The sequence below is a fragment of the Podarcis erhardii genome, assembly GCF_964252035.2.
Source record: "Podarcis erhardii genome assembly, chromosome: 10".
Taxonomy (NCBI): Eukaryota; Metazoa; Chordata; class Lepidosauria; order Squamata; family Lacertidae; genus Podarcis; species Podarcis erhardii.
This window is the reverse complement of record NC_138500.1, coordinates 66,567,285-66,594,150: the sequence shown is the minus strand read 5'-3', so window position 1 is coordinate 66,594,150 and position 26,866 is coordinate 66,567,285. Positions and strand designations below refer to the sequence as shown.

The 26,866-nt window shown below is 42.4% G+C and overlaps 1 protein-coding gene and 1 long non-coding RNA gene across 2 annotated transcripts in view; one reads left to right on the top strand and one right to left on the bottom strand.

Annotated features, from left to right (window-relative positions):
• LOC309350908 overlaps positions 1-26,866 on the bottom strand; it is a 1,133,389-nt gene that overhangs the window by 10,723 nt on the left and 1,095,800 nt on the right. The gene's annotated exons all lie outside the window — the stretch shown is intronic.
• The window catches only part of TBC1D22A (TBC1 domain family member 22A), a 118,138-nt gene continuing 95,267 nt past the window's right edge, over positions 3,996-26,866 (top strand). The window contains exons 1-4 of the mRNA XM_081877979.1: positions 3,996-4,241; positions 10,803-10,859; positions 17,229-17,566; positions 19,107-19,286. Coding sequence (XP_081734105.1) covers positions 4,180-4,241; positions 10,803-10,859; positions 17,229-17,566; positions 19,107-19,286 — 637 coding nt within the window. The 5' untranslated portion in view covers positions 3,996-4,179. The remainder of the gene's footprint in view (positions 4,242-10,802; positions 10,860-17,228; positions 17,567-19,106; positions 19,287-26,866) is intronic.

The following is a 26,866-nucleotide window of genomic DNA, read 5'->3' as shown; positions in this document are numbered from 1 at the left end:
ATTAATACATTCCAGCTCATGAAAGATATAAGCGTAATGGAATCAAAGGGAAACCAATAGCATTTTATATGCAAATGAATGTTGGGAGATGGAGAAATAATGAATAGTGTGTGCAAGTAATAATTACATGTAAAAACAAAATAGAATATGAATTTGCAACATAGCTAATTACAGTGTACACTTACGTACTTGCACACACGTAGTAAATTCCAACACAGCTGTGAAACAGGGACATCCTTAAGATATTATATCAAAATAGATACAACTGTCATATATGGTTGTGCATTTCCTGATTTCTGAAGCGTTTTTAAAGAAATTCTTGTTATGAATGCTAGTTAAATTTTGCTCAGGCCTGAACTTTTCTGAGATAGTTGATGACCTAGCTTCCTTTTCCAGACCCAAATTCCAAAATCTCAAAGAGTAGTTTCAGAGTAGAAAAGCATTTCCTTGTATTATTCTCTTCCCCATGTTTTTAAAAAAGCAAAAGAGCCCTCCCCTATTTGTTGAATTAAATGATAAGAACATGTTCCACAGCTAGCTCTTGAGGGAAACAGGATGTGACTAAGGATATTCTGTTAACAATGGGCAAATGCGTGTGCCTGTCTTTTAAATTTAATTAAACTGACTTTATGCCAGCTCTGGCAGCAAAATATATTACAGCAAAGCATGCTGAATCTATTTGCTACAAGTGATACCACCTGGCCATATTCAGGTCAGGCATGTATTCAGGTCAGCCTGAAAGCTTGTGGCGAAAGCTAGCAAGGAATTCCAGAGAGGTGAGTGAGCAGGGTGGCAGAGGAGAGGTGGAGTTTATCATCCTTCCTTGGTGCCAAGCATGGAAACCAAGTTGGCTTCCAAAGGAGGGAAGCCCTTTCAACCACATGCTGCAGAAATGTACAGTGGTACCTCGGGTTACATACACTTCAGGTTACATACGCTTCAGGTTACAGACTCCACTAACCCAGAAATAGTGCTTCAGGTTAAGAACTTTGCTTCAGGATGAGAACAGAAATCGTGCTCTAGTGGCGCGGCAGCAGCAGGAGGCCCCATTAGCTAAAGTGGTGCTTCAGGTTAAGAAAAGTTTCAGGTTAAGAACGGACCTCCGGAACAAATTAAGTACATAATCTGAGGTATCACTTTCTGCAGACTAGCAACTTTTGTGGCCTTGTTTGCAAAGATGTAATATTGTATTGTAATAATGAAACGTTCTAAGTAATGTGCCAAGGGTCACCGACTCTACAGAGGATCGGGCTGCCTGAAAGCAGCTGGAGCTGAAAGCATCTTTATTTACACAGCCATTTCACTTTTGAACAACTTCCCCCTGTCCTAACAATGCCATATCCAAGTAGGAGCAATCTGTTTTATATTCAACCACGCTTAGAATTGCAGCCTTAACAATAAAAGGGAGTAGACTGACCAAGCAAGAGCGGCTTTGCCAAGAAATTAACTGGAAGGCTGTGAGTGCCCAGTGCTGCCCAAAATTTAAACAGAACCCGTTGTGCCTTAGGTTCCATTACCCAATAATCGGTATGGAGATCAGCCTGCAATTTCTCCTTTCAGAAAGCCGCCTGAGAGCCTTTTAAGCCAGCGATGAGAAGTTCCTGCTCCCCCCCCCCAAATCTTCCAACGTTTGCAGCTTTCATATTCTTACACGCCACCACAATCTCCAGAAGCAGTGTGAGATTTCAGGGGTTGCAGGCATACTTACCAGGATCTGTCTTCCCTTTGGGGGAATTAGGCACAGCAGAGACAGTGGTGCCTTTATGATATATGGTTTTATTTACACCGACATACAACCTGCCCCTAGATGGAGTGATTGCAGAGCATTCACATTCTATGAGCAGCTGCCCCCCCAATTCAAGTAAATAAATAAAAATACTTAACTAACTGACCAATCGCGTCACAGATAATTCGGTTCTGCGCCCCCCCCAACATTAAACATGCCCCTAACATAAATCATGAGGCACGCGGGTGGTGCTGTGGGTTAAACCACAGAGCCTAGGGCTTGCCGATCAGAAGGTCGGCTGTTCGAATCCCCGTGACGGGGTGAGCTCCCGTCGCTCGGTCCCTGCTCCTGCCAACCTAGCAGTTCGAAAGCACGTCAAAGTGCAAGTAGATAAATAGTTACCACTCCAGCAGGAAGGTAAATGGCATTTCCGTGCGCTGCTCTGGTTCGCCAGAAGCGGCTTAGTCATGCTGGCCTCGTGACCTGGAAGCTGTACGCCGGCTCCCTCGGCCAATAAAGTGAGATGAGCGCTGCAACCCCAGAGTCGGTCACAACTGGACCTAATGGTCAGGGGTCCCTTTACCTTTAACATAAATCACGGCTAGACCCATGTGGGTTTCCGTATTTGACAAAGTTTGATAAAACCTTCATGAAGTCTGACTTTTACGAAATCCAGGAATTATGGGGAGTCTGCTCCAACCACTGCCCCAAATTCAAAACAATATACCAGACTCTCCAAGTGTTCCTGTTTTCCAGGGTCAGTCCTGGATTTACAGATGTCGTCGTGGTTTCTGATTTTATCCCAGAATTTCCTGCTTTTCCTTAGGACGTCCCTCGTTTCATCAGAGAACTGTTGGAGGGCATGGGAATAATATAATAATAATTTACTATTTGTACCCCACCGATCTGACTGGGTTGCCCCAGCCACTCTGGGCATCTTCCATCCTATATAAAAACATAGTAAAACATCAAATCTTAAAAAGCTTCCCTATACAATCAATCACCCCCAAAACAAGAAAGGGCTTTAATAATAAGAATACTTTGATTGATCTGATTTACATCCTATGCCCTTTTAAAATGTGGGTTTTTGTGGGGGGGGGATTGGATTGTTGTTTTTATTTTTATTATGTATTTTATGATTTTATATATTGATTTTATTCTGTAAACCGCCCTGAGACCCCCGGGTATAGGGCGGTATATAAAATCAATAAATAACAACAACAACAACAAAACAACAACAAATAATAATAATAATAGGAAGATTGGATTAAATTTAATGATTATTTAGTTAAATATGTTAAATTAGCTGGAAACAGCTTGCAGATACTTAATTGGCTTAGGATTTTATTTAAGTTACGTGATGAATTAATATGTTTAATTTCAAAATGAAAAGATCTAAGGATATTAATGGATTAAGTTAAGTTTATAAGAACTGTGATTTGGAAAACCGTTAAAAGGACATGCAATGAAATTCAATAAAGGGGAAGCGAGGAAGTCACATAATGTTAATAAGTGTAATTTTTAATAAGGTTATGATTTATGTTTGTTTGTTTTATGCGTTTGTTTGTTTATAATTTTGTGAAAACCAATAAATTTTTAAAAAATAAAAATAAAAATAAGCCAACGCTTTGGCTGGTTAGCATACTGTACCATTTTAATGTGTTGGTAGGAGTTATTGTTCTGTTCTTGTTTTTATTATGAATTTTGTGCTTTTATCTTGCCTTTTTATGCCGTGAGATCTCCAGACGAAGGGCGGCATATAAATACAATAAATAACAAAACAATAATAAATATTTTTTTTAAATGCACGTTTAAGTAGCTCTTGGAAACCAGAGAAAAGAATCAAGGCATGAAGGAAGTGCATATCAGATGCTTGCGCGTGGCGGAAGCCGAACCCCTTTGAAACTTGACTATTTTATAAGGGATGTTTTTGAGTCCTAGCGCCTAACTGAAGCTGAATTATCAGCACTCAGCTGTAAAGACGCCAAGCGCCTCCAGGCAAATTATAGCCACTTCAGAGTAGGCGGGGTCAAGCGGCGCGAGGGAGCTCCGCCAATGAACAGCCGAGAAGTAGCGAATGCCATAACACCTGGGCTTCCATTGGCCGAAATTCCTGCTCCTCCTCAGATATGACTCGAGGATTTTGATTGGGCGAAAACCGAAAAAACCCACACGCCGGGCAGTACGCTCACTCGCGACTGGGCGTAGTCGACAGCTGTTCCCCGGCAGCCAATGGGGAGAGGGGTTGTTGCAGGGTGCCAAGATGGCGGCGCGCTGCTTTCTGTCAGGGAGAAGAGGGGCAGGGATGGAGTGAGGGCCGCGGCGCTCGGCTTTGGGGTGGGGGTGGGGAATAACGGCCCCCGGTCTGGCTCTGGGCGTCCTTGCGCTCGAGGCCGCGGCGGCGGCGGGGGCTCTCGCTTTCCGGGTGAAAAAGGCTATGAGGTGACGGGAAGATGGCGAGCGACGCGGGTAGGAAGCAATTCTGGAAGCGGAACGCGTCCCGGGTGCCGGGCAGGTGAGCGAGGGCGCGGGTGGAAAAGTTTCTCCCGGGGCGCGGGAGGCTCCCGCTGAGGCGGAAATCTCGAAATGTGACCAGCTTGCCCCTGTTTTCTTGGTTCTCGGTGGGGCTTTGCGCGAAGTAAACATGCCGGCCGGTGTGGCGCTCGCGGTGGGACGGCACAAATTGGCGAAGGGGGGGGGGAACGGTTGGGGGTTGCTGCCTCTATTGTGGTACAGAGCACGGGCAGGATTTGTGTTAGGGCTGGGGGCAGGTAGCCAGAATTTAGGTCGGGGAGGTGGACCAGGAGTCCCAGTGCCGGATTTGTTGTTGTTGTTTAGTCGTTTAGTTGTGTCCGACTCTTCATGACCCCATGGACCAGAGCACACCAGGCACTCCTGTCTTCCACTGCCTCCCGCAGTTTGGTCAGACTCATATTTGTAGCTTTGAGAACACTATCCAACCATCTCGTCCTCTGTCGTCCCCTTCTCCTTGTGCCCTCCATCTTTCCCAACATCAGGGTCTTTTCCAGGGAGTCTTCTCTTCTCAAGAGGTGGCCAAAGTATTGGAGCCTCAGCTTCAGGATCTGTCCTTCCAGTGAGCACTCAGGGCTGATTTCCTTCAGAATGGATAGGTTTGATCTATCCATATAGATCAGGTATAGAAGTGTTTGGATTTGATATACCGCTTTATCACTACCCAAAGGAGTCTCAAAGCGGCTAACATTCTCCTTTCCCTTCCTCCCCCACAACAAACACTCTGTGAGGTGAGTGGGGCTGAGAGACTTTAGAGAAGTGTGACTAGCCCAGGGTCACCCAGCAGCTGCATGTGGAGGAGCGGAGACGCAAACCCGGTTCACCAGATTATGAGTCCACCACTCTTAGCCACTACACCACACTGTAAGGATCTGGCAATGTGTGGCTTCCCAAATGAAATGCCTCATCTGGTCTGCATATACAGTTTGGTGGGTTAGATCAGGAGTTTCCTCTAGAAATCAGGCTTGCTGACTTCCACCGCTATCCCTGCCCATTTGTTGTTGTTGTCTAGTCGTTTAGTCGTGCCCGACTCTTCATGACCCCATGGACCAGAGCACGCCAGGCACTCCTGTCTTCCACTGCCTTCCGCAGTTTGGTCAAAGTCATGCTGGTAGCTTCGAGAACACTGTCCAACCATCTCGTCCTCTGTCGTCCCCTTCTCCTTGTGCCCTCCATCTTTCCCAACATCAGGGTCTTTTCCAGGGAGTCTTCTCTTCTCGTGAGGTGGCCAAAGTATTGGAGCCTCAGCTTCAGGATCTGTCCTTCCAGTGAGCACTCAGGGCTGATTTCCTTCAGAATGGATAGTTTTGAATGGATAAGCTCTGCTTGTTGTTGTCTAGTCGTTTAGTCATGTCCGACTCTTCGTGACCCCCTGGACCAGAGCACGCCAGGCACTTCTGTCTTCCACTGCCTCCTGCAGTTTGGTCAAACTCATGCTAGTAGATTTGAGAACACTGGTACCACCTGACCTTCTTACGCCTCTTCAGCCCAGGACTTCCAGACACACTGCCCAGACTAGCAACCCAGGGAGGTTACTTTGGTGCTACTAATGCAATGGTTTGACTTCACCCCCAGAGGCACACTGTCTCTTGAGACAGATGCATGGCAATGCTATTGCAATGAAAAGGCCTGTGATGAATCAGAAATTTGAAGTATATTAGAATGGATATTGTGAAAAAGAAGGAGAATGAGTGAAGAAATAGAGGTGGCAGGGAGCATATGAAATTAAGTGTGGGGATACATTTTTAAGGTTCAAAGGAGTCTTTTAGTGAGTTCTTCTAATGCAAAGACTAGGAATGTGGAACAAAGACAAATACCTTGCTTTGTTGTTGTTTAGTTGTGCCCGACTCTTCTTGAACCCATGGACCAGAGCACGCCAGGCACTCCTGTCTTCCACTGCCTCCCGCAGTTTGGTCAAACTCATGCTGGTAGCTTTGAGAAAACTGTCCAACCATCTTGTCCTCTGTCATCCCCGTCTCCTTGTACCCTCAGTCTTTCCCAACGTCAGGGTCTGTTCCAGGGAGTTTTCTCTTCTCATGAGGTGGCCAAAGTATTGGAGCCTCAGCTTCAGGATCTGTCCTTCCAGTGAGTACTCAGGGCTGATTTCCTTCAGAATGGAGAGGGTTGATCTTCTTGCAGTCCATGGGACTCTCAAGAGTCTCCTCCAGCACCATAATTCAAAAGCATCAATTCTTTGGCGATCAGCCTTCGTTATGGTCCAGCTCTCACTTCTGTACATCACTACTGGGAAAACCATAGCTTTAACTATACGGACCTTTGTTGGCAAGGTGATGTCTCTGCTTTTTAGGATGCTGCCTAGGTTTGTCATTGCTTTACGTATAAGCTAAACAAGCCATAGCTTAGGGCCCCACTCTCTTGCCCCCCCCCTGAAGCATCTGTATCCCGAGGTATGCCTGTACAATTAAGAAGTATATTAATAGTGAAATAATTTTGGTGGGGAAACGTAATTTCTGACCTTTTTTTTTTTTTTTTTTTGCTTAGAGTTACTTATAGCATTCAGTGCTTGGGTCTCTCTTCTGATATGGTTCCTAGCTAGAAGAGGTGAAACTATTTACAATGGTTCACCTTTATGCTAGTGAGAAGGAAGCTGTACCTGTTGAGTTTGTGTGTCTCATGTATCTGTTAAGGATATGTGGACTCTGCCATAAACAAATGTGAGAGTTCAACAATGGGAGTCTTTTGATAACAAGAAAATCTGTTGAGGTGCCTGTGCATTTCATTGACAGTAAAGAATGTGATTCCAGAATAGGACAACAAATACCCATTGGAGAAATTGAGGCGGTGAGTTTGCTTTGAACAGTATGAATTACAGTACAGTATGTTCAAGGCTGTTGTGTGGGTTTCTCTACCTCTTAAAAGTAGCATAGTTAGTAGAATGTCTACCGTTTATGGAATCCCTTTCCTCCCAGGTCTTGGCGCTGACCATTATCTTATTTCAGCTCAACTTTAAAACACGTTTATTTGCCCAGGCATTTGTAGGGTGCTATTTCTTTCCAGCCTAAGGGATGCTCTGCAGCCTTATGGATATTTTATGATTGTACACATTGTAGACTGTTTCTCTGTGGTTTTATGAACTGTTTCGTTTTAACTTGTTTAATCTTTGTTGGAACCTGCCTTGGGATTGTTAGATGAAGTGTTGGTTAGAAACATTTAAAACACATGCATTATAGTGTTGCAAACAGCAGGTGTTGATGACTACAACAGAAAAGAATGTTCAGATTGCTGGGGTGGGGGAGCACATCTCATTACCTTTTGTGATGGCCTGTTGACAACTGTCTTTAGAAGGTAATAGGCATTGTTTGGCTAAAATTGAGAAGACAGAGCTTGTGGATTTCATTAATAATTTGAATAGCTACTGGAACTTTTGTTCCCATAGTAAAGCCCTCTGTACTTAGCTAGAGCAGGGTGAGAATATTTGGCTGAGGTGGTTTCGAAGGCTAGTCTAGGTTAAAATGGTGGGGATTTTTGAAAGGTTTATGGGGTGTTAGGAGAGGGATAGTACCTCTGGTGGGGACATATCATGCTCTGCTGAGGTAGTTTGTCCACCTTTGATCCCCACCCTGCTCAGATCTCACCTGTGACTCCTAGAAGCTGTCAGCATGTGACAGCAGCAGGAACAGCTTTGACTGGTCGGCTAGGCTAAATCAGGTGATGGTAGCCGATGGGTCTCATACCATTGGTGAGTTAGGGACTTCCTCTGCATGCGAAGCCAGAGTCTGGTGGATTGAGCAGACAAGACCAATAGTGGGTCCAGTGGTCAAGAAGGTGGTTTCAGCACGTGCTGTCAAGGGAAGTGAGGAGCAGATGCGGCTCGTCAACCTGGGTAGGTAGCCAACCTAGGAGAAAAAAAACTCTGATCCTAAACCTCCGTTGCCTTGCGGGATATCTTTGGGAGAAGAAAAGGCTAAGGCTTAAACCCTACACAAATCCGGAGTGGAGTCCCTAAGACAGTTGGATAGCACCTTGTACTGTACAAGTACAAGGCAACTCTGGCAACTACTGCAGCTAAACTAGTGCCAAACATATTTCTTCTTTCTATTGGACCACATCAGCGAGACTAAGAGGGCAGTCTTAACGTCTAGCAACCCAGGATCTCCATACACACTGCCTAGGTTTGCACCTTGGGGAGATCTCTTTAGTGCTGCTAACACAGTGGTTTTACTTTACTTTACCCCTCCGCTGTCTCTTGAGACAGATGGATTCCAATGCAATGATAACGACACATGTTGATTATCAGACATGACTGTGGAATAGATTACCATTCTCTGGTTCCCTATAGATTTTACTAACCTGAAATAGAATCTTCATTTCATTCATAAGAATATATTGAAAAGGAAATCTTTTGAACATGCTATTTTACACGACTAATCTTAAATTATATTGGGGATATATACTGAAAATTCCATAATACTTTGGAACTGGATAGATTTCTTGTATGTGTGAGAGAGACTGTCGCAGTGGGTAGTGCTGGTGGGAATGTTGCATATCCCCATAATTTATAATAGGGTCAAGGAAGGAAGATGTTTAAGCATGCATGGAAGAATACCCCCCTAAATCAGGGGGACTGTTCTTCAGGTCCTCTCCTGGGGCCCGTGCTTGGCCTCGTCTTCAGATGAATAACCAATGAGGTTCATCTGAGACACAATTATTTACTAATAAGTGCTGCCAGGTAGTGTGATCCTGTCCCTCAGTAATCACATGGGGTCCTATTTATGTAAGGAATGTTTGAAGGATGCTAGTGTCGGGCTAGGAGCATTGTGGATTCCTGACACATGGGATGCACTAGAATGTTTTTCATCAGCGGGTTGTGTCCATAGTATAGGAAGATGCCCGTTTTCCTCAGCAGATAAAGAGTCACTTGTAACAGCACTTAATAGTCTAAAGTTGTTATACCTCTTACTTGGCTTCTCCACCCACATCTCCCAGTCACTGACTGACTTGCACAACCTCTCCCTGGCAGCATCCACTGAATCAGGTTATGGTATATGAATATGCAAGTGATATATTAAAATTCACTATAGATACTTACATAGTATTTCTACATCTAATCTTGAAGAATGTGGTATGGTGTGTGATACTAGAGAAGGAAATGTCGACAGTACCACATGTAGGAAGTTCTACACTACAATATATGCAATATTTGTAAAAACAAACTGTAGATTTATTTGTTTCACAATTAGCCTACTAGGATGCAATTTCTTAGTAATGCAGTATTCAAGATTAGTGAGTGCTTATGACTTCTAAGATGGTATATAATTCCAGCATTTAAAACTTTGATGAAAAGGGGTGTGATGGAGAGAAGTCCTTGAAGTATTAATTCTAGTCTACACTAGTAAGTTGCATTCAAGTATTTTGAGTTGGATGCTTTCAATTTCAATACTACTTAAAGCAAGGCACTTAAATCATCACAAAAATGAAATTAAGGCATATTGAAGTTGACTCTTGTGTTTTTATATATATATAATGGCTGTGCATGATTTTTCAGGAGAGTTCTCCTGGAAACATCACAGATGTGCAAGACGTGCAGTGACCAAATGTGGCTTTTGGCTATTATTAGGCTAGTTGGGTTTGCTTCACTTGGTCCTGGTCTACCTAGTTATTTGATAAAAACCAATCCATTAAATTTTGCAAGTAAAGCATTAGTGTGGTACATTGTGAAATATTCCCTATAGTTAAAAGAAATAAGTCCAGGTGAAATGATGATTTGGGCTGAAGCGGTAGCAAATTTCAGTTTGGTAGGGCCTCATCCTTGTTACTTACACAGTATTTTAAACAGCGTTAATGCAGCAGTAGGTGAATCTCTACCTATTGTGTGATCATCAGCTCAAAGGTCTATCTAGTGCTTTTCACTGCAGAATAGTTTAACAAGCTTGTTGTTGCTGAAAGCATTTTAATGTGGAGAGGGCTGACATTGTTGTCTTGCTTATCTGATAATGTTAGGGTTTTGCCTGCGATCCGACACATACTACACCACTTCTATTGGCCATGCTGACTGGGGCTGATTGGAGATGTAGTCTCAACAACCTATAAGGGTCTTGGTTTCCCTGTCTCTGATGAGTGTTTGCAGGTGCTTTCAGTATAGCTATGATCCAAATCTTAAAAGGGTGTACAGAAGGTGACCATTTTATGCATGTCCAATTGACACTGTTCCCGTTTTGGCAGATGGGGGCAGGGCAAACTTATATGCACACAAGGGCCAGGAATGGAAACTCTGCATGAAATGGTTGCCCCCTGTATGTTTATTGTCTTAAGCTGGATGGCCTCATCTGTTTATATAAAATACATTTCTGTTAAAGAGTGCAGCATATCCCTTCCTACCAATGTATGGTTTAGTTTAACTGGAGTACTGTTTATAAATAGTATAAATTTATAGTATAAGACTTCTTATTGTATAAGAGAAGTCTTGAGTTATTTTTGAAGCCTGCTAAACACACTTATTAGGGAGTCAGCTTCATTAAAATTCCATGTAAATAGGTGTTGGATTATGCTGTAATTGTACTAAACTTTATTTCTTCCTTTTTAGTATTCAACATGTATACGGAGCTCAGCATCCTCCTTTTGATCCACTGTTGCACGGAACGTAAGTTTTTTTCTTTTTCAAAGCAGATAAAGGACTTAAATCTTCTCAGTATCTAATTTTTTGTTGAAGTCAATGCTTTAGTCATCTTCTCTTTCTGCTTCTGACCATATTGCTCTCTTCGTTCCTGCTTTCCACTGGCTTTTTGAATTTTATTGCTAAACATTTAATTACTTTGGCTTAGCTTAGCTTGAAAGTCCCTTCACTTTATGGAATAAGCTAATCAGTTTGTAATGCTGTATTCTGTTAAGTAATTTTAATTTAAGCAACTGTGTTTCTTTACTATTGACAACTGTTGCCAAAATTAGGGTAACCTATTTTCATTTTTCAAAGCATTTGACTCTGTTTCAGCTGGTTTTATTAATTGTGTTCATATTACAGATTTGCAAACAATGTTTTAACATTTCTTGGACCAATGCTATATTATATTTGGGAGTGGTAATTATTTTTCCTTATGTCAAACTAATATTTTAAGTTTTGTGCTTTGTCGATGTTTTATCAAGGGCTGCTTACAGTGGTGCCTCGCAAGACGGAAAACCCGCTAGACGAAAGGGTTTTCCGTTTTGGATGCGCTTCGCTAAACGAATTTCTCTATGGGGTTGCTTCGCAAGACAAAAAAATATTGCGAGTTCCCGCGGTTTTTTTTTTGCTTCCCCCCCTTTTCCTAAGCTGCTAAGCCGCTTAACAGCTGATCCGCTGATAAGCCGCTTAACAGCTGATCGTTAAAAGCCGCTAGACCGCTAATAGCGCTAATCCGCTAACCTGTCAATGGGCTTGCTTCGCAAGACGAAAAAACCGCTAGACGAAGAGAATCGCGGAACGGATTCTTTTCGTCTTGCGAGGCACCACTATATTATTTATTTGTTTAATTTAAGAATATTTTTAATAGAGCTTTTATATCCCAGTTTAGCCTGGGAGGCTGTCCCCCCCCCCAAACTGTCCCTACAAGTTGACAAAGTGGGTCGTGCCAGCACTTTTGAAGTTGTTATTTGACAGCTTAATGATGTCGAGGTACAGACAGGTGAGTTGCCCCATGCAACTGTCAAAATGGCTTATGGAGCCCTCAAGCTGAAAAAGGTTCCCCATCCCTCACTTAAACCAAGAAATGTCTTAGATATTGTGCATTCATTAACAATGAGAAGGCATAATGTTTCCCGTTGTTGTATCGACCTCTTAAAGAAGCTCTGGCCATTTGGGAGTACGGTAGCTGCCTTCTCAGTTTCCTTTGCGTGAGGGTCTCTTGTACTACAAGTTCACGGGATATACGTGAAGCAATATAGATACACATCCATCTGTATTTACATTGCAGTCTTAATTCCTACACAGAAGTTTCACTGTGACATCTTGATTGGTGATGGTACAGTGGTGCCCCGCAAGACGAATGCTTCGCAAGACGGAAAACTTGCTAGACGAAAGAGTTTTCCGTTTTGGAGGTGCTTCGCAAAACAAATTTCCTATGGGCTTGCTTCGCAAGACAAAAATGTATTGCGAGTTCCTGCGGGTTTCCCCCCCCTTTTCTAAGCCGCTAAGCCGCTTATCTGCTGATCCGCTAAGCCGATAAGCCGCTAATAGCGCTAATCCGCTGAGCCGTCAATGGGCTTGCTCCGCAAGACGAATAAACCGCTAGACGAAGAGACTCGCGGAACGGATTCTTTTCGTCTTGCGAGGCACCACTGTAATAGGAAATAGTTTCCCCCCAGTCTTACTTGTAAGAAATACCATGTATGGTCTCAACAGTGGCAGGAGACAAGTTTTTCCTCCTGTAGAGCTAATACAACAAAATAATTTTGTTTCATTGATAATGCTACTCAGCCTACCAGATTTTTAAATTGGTCCCTTTTGCTTCTCCGATCTTTCGTATCACTACGGCTTTCCTTCTTGCACAGGCAAACTAGCTTAAGCAGAAATGAACTGAGAAATAGCAGGAGGTGAATTATTTGAGAGGCTTGCTTTCTGTCGGCTGGAGGAGAACCAATTTATGAGCTGGCAAAAAGATTCAAACTGTAAATGTCAAGTCTGGAGGAACTGAACTAGAGTATGGATTTTATCGCTCCCTGTTCATACTACTATTATTTCTGGAATTGGAGTAGTTTGGCAGTGCAGCTGTAATGTGCTGATCTCTTAACCATTTTTAATACATTGGGATTAGTTCCTTTCCTCCCCCGCCCCGTGGTGTGAATTCTCCCTCTTTCTTCTGCCCAGTTTAACAGCAGTCACTGTCACGTATAGCTACTCACTATGGTTGATGGTTACCAAGCTTTGAAACCAGTTTGTACACCCTAGTTAGATTAATCATACTTGTTCACATACTGATGGTAAGCCATAGTTGAGACTGGGAAGGTTGGTGAAATCTCCCGAGGAGCTAAGAGAGTGGCAGTATTATTTTGACACAACGTCAGGCAATCTCTTGAGACTACTCTGCGAATATAATACCGTTTATCAACCTTGTTGGGTAGTGACCTGGATGGTCAAGATTTTTACATGTTGCAGTAGGTCTGTGAATGATAAAAAATTGCAGGTATTATATTGGGTTTGCAAATGACCACTTGTCTAGTGATGAGGAAAACAAGCTTTATAAAAGTTCTGTAGAATTAGGTAACTTTCTGACAAAGGTATCTCTGGCAGGTTAGCTTAAAATATTTACAGACTTGTTTGTGGAGCCGAAACACACCATCTTTTTTTTAACCATTTGTGAAACGTATAATGTGGTTCCTACCTCTTTATTTTAGTACTCTGTAATTAATAAGTTGTCACAAAGGACAATGAAGAATCTGAACAAGCTAGGAATTGTGTATTGTTGTATAATCGTGCTCTCTCCCCGCCATCATGATGCTACGATTTTACATTGTCTCTCTGATTCAGTGTCTGTAGTAAAGGCTTGTAAAAGGTGCATGGTAACCTTCTGTATAACAATAGTTTGCACCTCATGGAAAGTCTTTACTTCCCTGGGATATTTTCTTAAACAGATAAACTGTGGTTCTGCCTTCCCATACCCAAAAGTGAGTGTGCCTTCTACTATTTGAAGAAGAAGAAAATGTTTCCTGACAAGCAGCAATAATAATTTGTATGTCTATCAAACATGCCAACACAGTGTAAAATAAATGATTCTTTAAACCTACTTGTTTCAGTGCTGCTTAAGATTTGTATTTTAAGGCAATTAAATTAGGCAGGTTCCTTAGACTTGACAGTGAAGTTTTCTTCAGCTTGATAAAAGCTAGAAAGATCTTGGAGGCTAAAATAATCAGGACCATTGTGCACACTGTATTCTGCATACAACCCTGCATGGAATGGTAGCTAATCACAGCTTTCTCGCTAGTGTGTCTTTATGATGTCTGCCATTCCCACTTTACTTGTTTAGACTTGTATTTACAGTGCAGTCGTACCTTGGAAGTCAAATGGAATCCGTTCCAGAAGTCTGTTTGACTTCCAAAACGTTTGGAAACCAAAGTGCTGCTTCTGATTGGCTGCAGGAAGCTCCTGCAACCAATTGGAAGCCACGGAAACCCCATCAGACATTCGGCTTTCAAAAATAGTTCGCAAACCGTAAAGAACAGTCACTTCCAGGTTTGTGGCGTTTGGGAGCCAAAACGTTTGAGAACTAAGCTGTTTGAAAACCAAGGTACGACTGTATTGTGTATGTGTGTGCCAAAATTGATGAAGTAGTCCTCACTTATGACTCCTTCCCTTTGTGTAAAACAGAAGTTTTGCCCAGTAATTCCTATGAGATGCAAACTGAAATCTGAAATAGTTGCCTTTAAAACATTACTTGCTAGGCATTTTTTTTTTAAAAAGCATTGCTCCTATGCAGTAGATGACATGGCTCAAACGCACTTTGAATTCAAAAGAAAAGAAGAAGGAATAGGTTTACATGTCTGGAGAAAAATAACCCCTCTTTGTACGAAATCATTTTTTTTTAGCCTTGTGCTACTGTCATGTCCACATTTGCGACATGGTGAGGTTTACTTTTGAGAGAATATGTATGGAAATGGGATGTTGAATAGTCTGAAATAAAATTCAACCAGTAGCTAAACTTTAACAGGATTGCACTTGGTTCTTTGTACTGAGCTAAAGGTGTTTCAAGATAAGCAAGCTAATTCTCTCCTGCAATCTCTGAGGTTCAGACAGTTTCTACGCTATTTAAAGGGAATTGCTCACGAGGTCCTTCACCTATCAAAGTAAGCACACACAATGCAAATATGTCATTTAATGTTCGAGAAAATGAAACAATATCTTTGAAAGGCTGTATGAAACAATAGGTTTGTGAACGCAGAAGGAAATAAAGGAGTAACAAACACCTTTTGACCTACATACCTTTCTTGGTTTACTTCATAGAATCTCTCCCCCCCCCCTTTTTTTTATTAAACTAGCAAACTTTCTCATTTATAAGCCTTAAAACATAAAATTACAAATAACTCTGGGAAGCTTTCCTGTGCGAGTCCCATTGAAATGGACTTACTCAGCTCAATTAAAATTAATGGGGCTTGCACAGAATTTACCAGAGGATTGTGCTTGAAATAAGCAGGAAGTAGCGTAATGGGGAGAGAGAGGAGAACTGGATGGAAAAGAGGGACTGGAGCAACTCTGAGTTTATGTAGATGATCTGGGAAATGGATCAAAATGGATTTCAGTCCTACTCTTGTGTGGCTAGCAGTACTGAGCAGCATTCTGCTCAATCCCTCTTGGATTTGTTGAGCTGTAATGCTAGGCTATTCTGCCCACATTTACTGTCTGTGATTAGTATAATAGAGAATTTTGGAGGTTTCATTAAATGTTGGTTTTGCAGAAAAATGTTCTGAAGCCCCTCAAGTTTGGAGGGTTTTTTTGGTGAAATTTTTCTCATAAAAATTGTTCAAGTTAAATGACTACTTTGGGAAGTGAAGAGTAATTTATTTTGAGTAATTTTTAGGCATGAAAGAATGGGGAGCAGGGAAAGGTCCTGGGTTCAGAATTAGCACAGTGCCAGGCACATTTTGCGCCTAAAGATTCTCCGTTTGTGAGCACCTAAAAATGTCTGGGTGCCATTTTTTTGCGCCTGGCTGGTACTGAAGGATTACTGAAATGCATGTGCTTTAAAGCCTCAAAGTATATGTTAAGGATAGACAATATGTTAAGGAGTTTAACAATAAGGAGGAGAATGTTTTGAAAACTGAAGTGGAGTACCAATATTTTTATTGTAAACACCAAATTAAACATGCATTAACAATTTCTGCTAAAAATGTGATATAACAATGTGTCACTTATGTAAATTGCATATTAGTTCATGCTTATAAAAGCAATAAAAAGTTGCCACACCCCCCCCCCAGTTTTGGTACTCACAACCCAGGTTCCAGGAGCCGTTCGGCTGCTAACTTTTCTATTCCACTTTCTAACACTGGAGAGGGCAGTACCACAATGTAAAAGAAATGGATAAGTGAAGGGAGAGGCAGGCTGTGCTTGAAAGTAGCACTTAATATGTGAAAGATGGAAAATATTTTGTGCAAAGTATCTTCTTGAACAAGCTATTATTTATGAACTGGAAAAATACACACAGAGAAGAAGAAGAGTTTGGATTTGATATCCCACTTTATCACTACCCTAAGGAGTCTCAAAGCAGCTAACAATCTCCTTTCCCTTCCTCCCCCACAACAAACACTCTGTGAGGTGAGAGGGGCTGAGAGACTTCAGAGAAGTGTGACTAGCCCAAGGTCACCCAGCAGCTGCATGTGGAGGAGCGGAGGCGCGAACCCGGTTCCCCAGATTACGAGGCTACCGCTCTTAACCACTACACCACACAGCGATCCCTTGTCCAAGACCCTTGTCCAAAATATGCCGGGCATTCTTCACAGCATCACTGCTTCTGAGCACCAGCTTGAGACCAGCCTCTTCCATTGCTCTTCAAATTTAAAATCCAGAAATATCCTTTTAGTTAGAGCTAAAATGGGTTGTATCCAGCAAAATCACCCCCTTAGTGCAAGAACTTCATCTGTCTGCATGCCCCTGGTGGTCCCCCAATCTGCTTTGGGGGGTTGGGGGAACCCCCAGAACAGATTTGAGTGGGTGCAGGTCACATGAGGGAGAGGGAGGGAGAGGAAGTCATGTTGTGCTGATGGAGGGCCTTGCAGTAAGATACAAACCACAGTAACTAGATATGCCAAATGCTATAGAAAACTGAAAAAGCTGCACATCTAACTAATTTTTGGTTAGCTGCACATTGTTTGCTGATTAGCAGCTCACTTCCTACCAAGTCTTCTCAGAAATATGTCCTGTTGAATTTGGGCCAGCCTTAGTATAACTTTTTGCTTTAGTTGGAATGAACTAGTTACTTAGTCAGGTAGTATAATAAGCACAAAAGTGCCTGTTCTTGTGTAAAGTGCTGGTTTTTCTTTTAAACAGCTTAAAACCTGGAGCCAAGCCACCAACAACTCCAGTGAAACTGAAGAAAATCAGCACGTTTCAAGAATTCGAAAGCAACACGAGCGACGCTTGGGATGTCGGGGATGACGACGACGAACTCCTGGCGATGGCTGCAGAAAGCCTTAACACAGATGTAGTCATGGAAACAGCTAACAGAGTAATTCAGAATCACAGCAAATTACAAGAACAGCACAAATTGCAGGAGGAACAGGTGGAAAAGGAGCAACCACAGCAGCTTTCAGAACTGCCCTCAGCTGCGTGTGGTGACAGCAGACTGGTTAAATCTGTCAGTGAAAGCAACACATCAAGCTCTGCAGGTATATTAAACCTCAAACTCCATTGCCATTCATTGTTTCTCTAGGTTGAAAGCTGTAGTGTATGCCTTGTTCCAGGATTTCTTGAGGGCTTGGAAGCTTTCACTTCCCTCTTAAGCCAGACAGTAATTGAAAGGGTCATGTTATCCATTCAAAAATAAAAATAATGAGAAGTTGGGAAAATGTGCTAGTAGTTATTGTACTTTAGACTCTAAATCTACCCCACTAATGTCTATGGGACTAATCCAAATAGTGGCATTTAAGGACCATAACTCAGAAGGGCCATTTAATTGAGAAGTCCCCTTTCCAGTCACCAATTGCTTCGCATGTGATATTCATTCGTAAGGGGTTCTCCATGATTACCTATATGTGTGGGCAAGTTGATGAGGGAGTAGGAGTTCAGACACCAAGCCATGTAGGGCCAAAGCTCAACGCTGCTACAAGTCGGTGTAGACAATGTCTTGGACAAATGTCTTGACTTGGTATAATGCAGCTTCCTGCATATACTATTTAAACTAAGCACCAGCACTAGGTTTGGAGTTCACAAAGTGACTAGAAATCAGTGGAGCTTTCAAGCACTCATGACACACCCAGTTCTCTTTCATAACCTCATAACTGTAATCTTCTTTCTCAAGGCTGTCTTCAAAGGCAGCTGCACGAACAACACATTGTGACAGTCCTAGTTTTGAGGTTATAGGACCATAGATAAGAAAGTGGACAAAGTAAGCTTTTCTACTCTGAACTGCGAACAAGGCACTCTTGACATGAATACTTGGTAGCAGGCTGCATGTCATACAAAAAATGTCACGCATGACTATATTTATGGAGGTGTTTTTAGTATTTTCATGTAATCCTGAAGAAATGAGTCCCAAGTTGTTTTTAAGACACACAAAGCACTGTTTCCTCTTTGTCTTGGAAGGAAAAAATGGGAAACCCTGCGGGACTTGACATCTTTCTGCAGGGCCTGCAAGACAGAGCTGTTCCACCAGGCTTTTGGTCAGGGTACAGCCTGACTCCCTCCTTTGGCAATCTTCACAGAACTTTAGCCTAATAGTTGCCATCAATTTGATTTGAATTAATTTTATAATGAAATGATTTTAGAATGTTTACTATTTTATTGTTGTTAGCCACCCTGAGCCCGGCTTCGGCTGGGGAGGGTGGGATATAAATAAAAATTATTATTATTATTATTATTATTATTGCATCACTGTGAAAGTGTTTAATAGAAGAAAATACTGTAGGAACCATTTAAGACATTACTACTTGAAGTGTGTGTGTTTTAATGCCATTCTATATGAATAACGCATCAGTTCTCGGCTGCTTCTTCACAAACGTGAGATTCTTGGTATTGACATGATGACAGGGAGTTCTATTTTTATAGCTGTTTTGAAGCCACAGTGGATATAACATTTTCTGTCTCTAACCAAACAACTGTTACAAATACTTGTGTCCCAGTATTTTTCTGTTTTAAAGTTTTACCTTTGCATTTAAAAAAAATAGATTGCTTGATGTCTGTCTGTTTGCTCCTTTATATACTCTACAGATGGTGCTGATGAAGTTATTTCTGTGCCAAGATCTCAGTCCCTTCCACAAGCCTCCACTGTTACTCTGGTGGGTGGAGTGACAGACCACAGTAGCTCAGGTATCCCTATGCTATCGGAAAGAGAGGCATCACGTTTAGATAAATTCAAGCAACTTCTGGCTGGCCCCAACACAAACCTTGGTGAGTACTGTTTAACCATTGGTCTTCAACTGGTGGGTTAGGTCTGGATTGCAACCTGATCTGAGGTGGGTCACAACAGCAGTGCTGCCACCTTACAAATATAAGGCAAAAAGTAGTGGGTTCTTCAGTGCATATTTTAAGTTGAAGTTGGGTCTTGTGTAGCAAGGTTATCTCTGGCAGTTTGAGCCCTGCTAAAGTGTGATATGTACTTCTCTAGGGATTTAGTTATTTGGTAAGGAACAAAAGTTTTGAGCTTATCTATTTCAGCCTTTCCAGGATTTTAGATTGTGATTCTGTTTTATGGCAGGTCTTAATTGGTGTTACAGTGAAATTCCCTTTTTACGTGTTTGGTACTGAACATTGATTTATTCTCTGGTTTCAACTGCACTATTCATGAATGTCCATTTTTACACCACTTCAGCATACATGGTTTTCCCCAAAGAATCCTGGGAACTGTAGTTTTAAGGGTGCTGGGAATTGTTAGGATGCTCCTTTCCTGCTCGCAGAACTACAGTTCACAGAGTACTCTGGGAAAGAGGGATTGTTGTTAAACATGTTTAAGTTTGTGGTGTGGACAAACTTCCACACCCTTTCAGCCACCTTGAATTGTGTTTGATTTGAAATCAAATATTCTAGTTTTATAAAGTAGGACTTGATTTCATAACCTGATAAAGACTTTGTTCATGTAAATAAAGGTTTATATTGCACCATCTGTATATAAATTGTATATACATAAACTTGTATGCATTGACTGTTTTGTATAACATCCGCTTCTGTTAGGCAAGGGGAGCAGCAGGGAACTTGAATTGAATTGAATTGAAATTGAATTCCTTCCTATTCATTTTATATTTTTTTCTGGAAAGTGAAAATGTTTAGTTTCTGAGTTCTTTTTCAACCCCCCCCCCCGTCATTACTTTGTTCTGTCACCTTCGATCCTTTTGAAAGCCTGGCAGCTTATCTGTTGGCAACAATTTGAAATCCATGTTCACTTTACAACCAAGTTAAGCCCATGACATCAGTTTCATTTCAGCGTTTGATTTGGTTACCCACATTTTGTAGCAGCCCCTCTCAAATTCCCCAAGTGATGCCTAGTCTTTCCCCCTGATTTCCTTCCCCAGCTCTTTCTAGATCAAATGTAAAGCTGATCACCACTCATGAACATTAATGGAAATGCAGAGCTTTTTCATTAATGTTCATGAGTGGTGATCAGCTTTACATTTGATCTAGAAAGAGCTGGGGAAGGAAACCAGGGCTGAAGGAAAATAAGCCTAGTATTTGGCAGCACAAGGATTTTGGGGGAACTGGGATACACAGTGCTGCCCAAGCTCTAGGAACAGAAACTCTAGTTATCTGACAGAAGATATTTAAAAAGCCCTGAGGTCATTTTGCCATAATAGAGCAAATGGTGAAGACTAGATGAGCTCCTGCTCTGATTTGGGATAGCATGATGGATGGCATCAAAAGCTGCAGAGGGGTGCAGGCAAACCAGTAAGATTTCAGTCTCCCATCAATTCCCTAGTGCAAATCATCCACCAGAGTGACTAAGGCTGTTTTCTGGCACGAATCCAGATAATCAGTATCTCTCCTGTGGAAATTGGACTGGAATTTCACCTCCCAGGACACACAGGCTTGGGGGAGGGGCAGAATCTCATTTCACTTTCCAGATGCTTCTAAGAAGGCAAGAGGTAGATGCAATTCCTTGTACTTTATGCTGAATTCTGAAAGCTCCCCCTTCAAGAGGAGGAAAAGATGGAAATTGCACTACAAAAAAGGAAGAGCTGCTCGCTGCCTTTCTCCATCCAGTGTTTATCTCTCCCTAATGACTAGATCTTTTTAGTGCCTGAGATTTCTGCTCTTTCTTGCTTTTTCTGTGCCTTATTGGTCAGAGAACCATAAGTTTCAATAGCGTGTGCTTAGATGGCAAGTGTCAGGCTTGGTGGGCTGTCTCTAAAATGCAGCAAATACCGTTAAGCCAGCTCTAATATGCCGTCAGCTTTCCTACCTCACTCCTGAATGACAGATACTTTGTAAAACCATTAGGCACCTTATGTACAAGAATTGTGATCACAGAAATTGCAACAGTGAAATGTCTTTATACCTCTCAATAATGAGACTCAATTGTTGAGAGATTTGGCCAGGTTACAGACAAATTTGGAGCTTGCTTAATTTTCAGAATTAAATTAAATTGTTTTTTTCAAGGATGTGGCATTAGGCTTTCCAGGCATTTTGTAATTGCCGGGGACTTGTCTCATCAATTGAGAGAAAGTAAGAGTCTTCAAATCTTGGCTAGCCTTGGTCACCAAACACAACCTTTTGGTTACTATGAGCTTACCTTTCCTGTTCCGTGCAACTGTGTGGAAGTTCAAGTCCTGCTTTGTTCAATTGGGTTATTCCCAGGATGGTATACGTAGGATTAATGTCCTGGTTCCTGATGTACTATATAGTGGTTTGACTTCACCCCTAGAGGTGCACTCCATTGTCTCTTGAGACAGATGGATGCCAACCAACCAACACCAGTGTAGGAAGTACAGTGGTACCTCTGGTTACGAACGCTTCAGGTTACAAGCTCCGCTAACCCAGAAGTAGCTGCTCCTGGTTGTGAACTTTGCCCCAGGATGCGAATGGAAATCACGTGCCAGAGGCGCATTCCCCATTAGCGAAAGCGCGCCTTAGGATAAGAACGGTTTCAGCTTAAGAACGGACCTCCAGAACGAATTAAGTTTGTAACCAGAGCTACCACTGTAAAGGGCAGTCATCTGATGTAGTCTCTTTTTCAGCTTCAGAAGTTTGGAGCTGGGGGAGGGAAGTGGGGTGTCATTTTGGCAGTGGGTAGCTGAGGAGCATCTTGGTTGGTTGCCTGCTGCCAGAACAGCTAGCACCATCCTTCCTCTTTGGCAAGGGGGATGAGTAAAAATGTTAGTGAAAAGCATTGCATTTTTAAAATACTCTGTACAAGCTATAAATGTTTCCAGAGGGAAAAAAAACTATGTATAGGAAGGAAGTAAGACTTATTTCTACAGCTTTCATTTGCCCTTTTGACCACCCACATTAAAATTCTCTCTTAATGATCTTCTAAACATTCTGTGCTTCCTTTCACTTAAGCTCTTATGCAGTTATTTTCTGTTTCTTTCACATCTCCACCTCATCTATTTCACTATTAAATTTTCCAACTTTCTGCCCTAGTTAGCTAATCTAGCTTGCTTTTTTGTCTAGATTTCTTTCTGAACGGGTTAACTCCTTCAGCACACTTGTATTTGACATCAGTTTCTGTATGAATTCAACTGACACTTTTGCTTCATTGAAGATTAAGGGCTTTATTTGCTAGGATTTTTTTTTTTTAATGGAGCACCTAACAGAGCTATTACTCTTAAAAAAAAATGCTTGCAGTCGTTTCCATAGTGATATCAAGCCTTTTTATAAAAGCCATTTTCTGTATGTGCTGTTTGACTTCCCAGATGCTGTTGGGGGAGCTGGAGTTCCATGAATCTATTGTCTTGGAAGAATATTCTAGTTCTTTATAGTTAAATTATGCTAGGATTCTTTTTAATAAGGATGTGAAGCTTATAAATCTAGTTTATCATGTCTATCATTTAATTGTTCATGCAAACCGTTACTTCATGTAGCGATTTGCATTCATCTTGCTGAATTAACTGTTTGATGTCGCAGGATGGATAATGCATGTGCAGGAATTGTAGGTACCCTTAAAATTATGATTCTAGAAATATGATACTTAAAGGGAAGTGATAGAAGAATGAATATTGGTTTTGAACACAATACTGCATTGAGTTATGTGTGTGATTTCAAGGAGACCCACAATCTGGCAGTACCCATTAGTTTGAAGCTGGGTGGCCCTATAATTTATAATAGAGAGAGATGTTCTGCCATGCAACTGTGTGGTATAGTTCTATGAATCAAATTGCTGTTAGGTAATATGGTATTTGTTTCAGCATAAATCTGCCACAGACTAAATGAGGATTGTGTTGTAGAAACACATAATTGACATATCTGGTTCAGGCATTTTTAGCTAGATATGCAAGCCCCAATGAATTCAGTTGGACTTCAGGAATGTGTAGGTTTTGCCCCCTTTCCTGAAAACCTGTTGGAGCCTACCAAGTTAATCTATTAGCTCTGGCTGTTGAAAATTCCTAAGGTCTGTTTCCTACAGCTTGCACAATAAGGAGAGGTTGGAGAAGCTTAAAGTATTGGCTTACTTGTCATCTTTCCCTGCCCTTCCAGGAAAGATAGGGATTCCTGTGTAAGAGGAGCAGGAATAGGTTCTTGTCTGGGAGAAGGAGTTAAACTATTTGATTCCCACAAGAGGTAGCGATGGCCACGAGCTTGGATTTCTTTAAAAGATGATTAGACAAATTCATGGAGGACAAGCCTAATGGCTATTGGAGCAAGTATGCTTCTGAACACCATTTGTTTGGAGCTTCAGGTATGGAGAAAGCTGTTGTGGTCAGATCCTGCTATTGTGTTTCTCATAGGCATTTGGTTGGTAACAGGGAGAACAGGATGCTGGACTAGATGGGACTTTGGGTTGATCCAGCAGGGCTCTTATGGCTTGCTTTGAGGCTTGTAGTGCTAGGGCAAAATTGACTGCCATTTCTAATTACCGATTTTAGCAGGGCAACCTAAAATAGCCTAGTGTGGACAGAAAAATGCTCAGTGGGCACTGAATGCTTGGCTGATGGTTGGTGGAAATTGGGGCAAGGGAAATTGAGTGGAGTATTCATGGAAGAAGGCATCTGTGGGTGGGTGGCACCCTGAATGGGAACAGTTGCACAGCAACATTTACGGGTCCAACTTGATGACTAATAGCCATTGTTACACAAATTCATAGAAGACTTGTCTAAATGCCTCTTTGTAGCTATTCAAGGTAGTGGCCATCGCTACATTGATTGTGTGAAGCTATTTTCCTGTGTGAATTTGCTTCATCTGTCTGCCACAAATCTCTTCTATCATCAGCTTTATAGAACGACCCTTAGTATTATGGGACAGAGTACAATGGTGCCCCGCAAGACGAATGCCTCGCTAAACGAAAAACCCGCAAGACGAAAGGGTTTTCCGATTTTTTAGCGGCTTCGCAAGACGAATTTCCCTATGGGCTTGCTTCGCAAGACGAAAGCCCATAGGGAAATCTCTGGGGACAGCGGGGAAGCGCAGCGCGCCTTCTCCTCTGTTCCTGGACCTGTCCTGAAGGCTTGTGGGAGGTCCGGGAACAGAGGAGAAGGCGCGCAGCGCTTCTCCTCTGTTCCCGGGGCTTGCGGTGGGAGGAGGGTTTTTCCTCCCCACCGCCAACATTCAGAACAGCATTCTGAATGTTGGCGGTGGGGAGGAAAGCCCTCCTCCCACCGCAAGCCTTCAGGACAGGTCCGGGAACAGAGGGGAAGGTGGCAGCGCTTCTCCTCTGTTCCCGGACCTGTCTTGAAGACTTGCGGTTGGAGGAAGGTTTTCCTCCCCACCGCCAACATTCAGAAGGCTGTTCTGAAGGCTGGCGGTGGGAAGAAAAGCCCTTCTCCCCCGCCAGCCTTCAGAAGAGTTCCCCGCAGGGCTCTCCAAGCTGCGGATAGCAGCCTGCTGCCCCTATCCGCAGCTTGGAGAGCCCTGCGGGGAAGTACTGCAGGGCTCCCCAAGCTGCGAATGTCTGCCCCGCGTGAGGGGCGCTATCCGCAGCCTAGACAGCCCTGCAGGAACTCTTCTGAAGGCTGGTGGCGGGAGAAGGGCTTTTCTTCCCACCGCCAGCCTTCAGAAGGCTGTTCTGAAGGCTGGCGGTGGGGAGAAAAGTCCTTCTCCCCCCGCCAGCCCTCAGAAGAGGTCCGGGGACAGACTGTCCCCGGACCTGGTCTGAAGGCGGTCTCCCTAGGAACGCATTAATTGATTTTCAATGCATTCCTATGGGAAACCGTGCTTCGCAAGACGAAAAACTCGCAAGAAGAAAAAACTTGCGGAACGAATTAATTTCGTCTTGCGAGGCACCACTGTAAAATGTTTCTCTCCATCTGCTTTAGAAGTACTGTGCATTGCTTTTGTTAAAACACTTGGTTAAAGACATTTCAGTCTAATGGCTACATCAGGATATTCTTTGTGATACCTTAATGTTCCCTATCCCTACACTCAAAAGTAATTTCTCTCCCACCCCCTTGATGTTGCTTAGAGACCCTGGGCTCATTAAATTTTTTGGGTCTAAAGCAAAAAAAGGGAGAGGAGAAAACACATTGGTCATTGCTGTTGTCTCCCTTTTAAGAGGAAAAACAGAGTTTGGATGAAGTCTGGGTTTTTAGTTAAAACAACTGGAGTACTTCTCTCCCTGGCAGCTGGAGGAAGAGTTACTCCTACCAATGGAATTTTTCTCACAAAAGAAAATGAGCTGCTATATACCTCACAAGTGCCCTTATTGTCAGAGAACATCCCTGTAAGATTTCTTGACATTTTCCATCATCACTTTCATCATTATATATTTTTCTCCATTAGTTGTTTTTTTAACAAGAAAATTGGTGCCTCTCAAACTAACATCCTAGCTGTCCTGTTACTTTAATGGCTATCACTTGTTTTTCTAGCTTTTCAGGTTTGCTTCTGTATGGTAAAATAAATCTGCTTGGTTCCAGAAACTCCCCATGGAAAACGGACCTGTAGGACAGCCCACTTCTGCAAAGACCAATTAAATTCCCATCACATAAAAGAGCTAGGGCCCTTCCATTTCAAGGTTGTGATGACATGGCTCAAAGAGCCCTCTGATTTTCAAGCTTTTTTGAAAAGGTTTGTTGTTGTAGGAGAGATGGCAGACTGCCATTGTATCCATGTGCATATTAGTCCCAGAACAAAGGACCAGGGCACTTATTGAGTGGCCAGCTATTTTCAACTGGAAAGTCTCTTGAATTTCTGTCCTTTTTAATAGACATTGTCTGGCAGGGAGAATGAATGCCACCTTTGGAATGGGTGAAGCCTGTATTGGATCTGACTATGCAATGCAAGGCCAATTGGAGAAGATGACATGTTATGGGGGTTTTCATTGCTCATTCGAAAGAGGGGAGTTTGAAACAAATGCTGAACAATTACAGTGGTACCTCAGTTTACGAACTTAATCCGTTCCGGAAGTGCATTCTTAAACCAAAACCATTCTTAAACCAAGGTGCGTTTTCCCTAATGAGGCCTCCCACCGCCGGTGCCCTTGCACTGTTCAGATTCCATTCTTAGACAGAGGTAAAGTTCTCAAACCAAGACGCTATTTCCGGTTTGGCGAGTTTGTAAACTAAATCGTTCTTAAACTGGACTGTTCTTAAACCGAGGTACCACTGTTATTGGAATCTTAAAATTGGGGGCATGCCACTCTTTACAGGACATGATATTAAGAAGGAGGAAATCCTACTTAAAGTACTTACAGAATGTTCAGAATTGACTTAACAGGATGGGGGGTGGGTAAGGTTTTACGCTTCTGCTGTTTAATACCATGCTGCTCAGCAAAGGAAATTAAATCCTCTGATATATCAGCAGCTAAACTGTTGAACATTTTGTATGTGCCGTAGGAAACTTGAGCATATCATATTAAATGGAACAGATTCTAGACCAAGGGTTCTCAA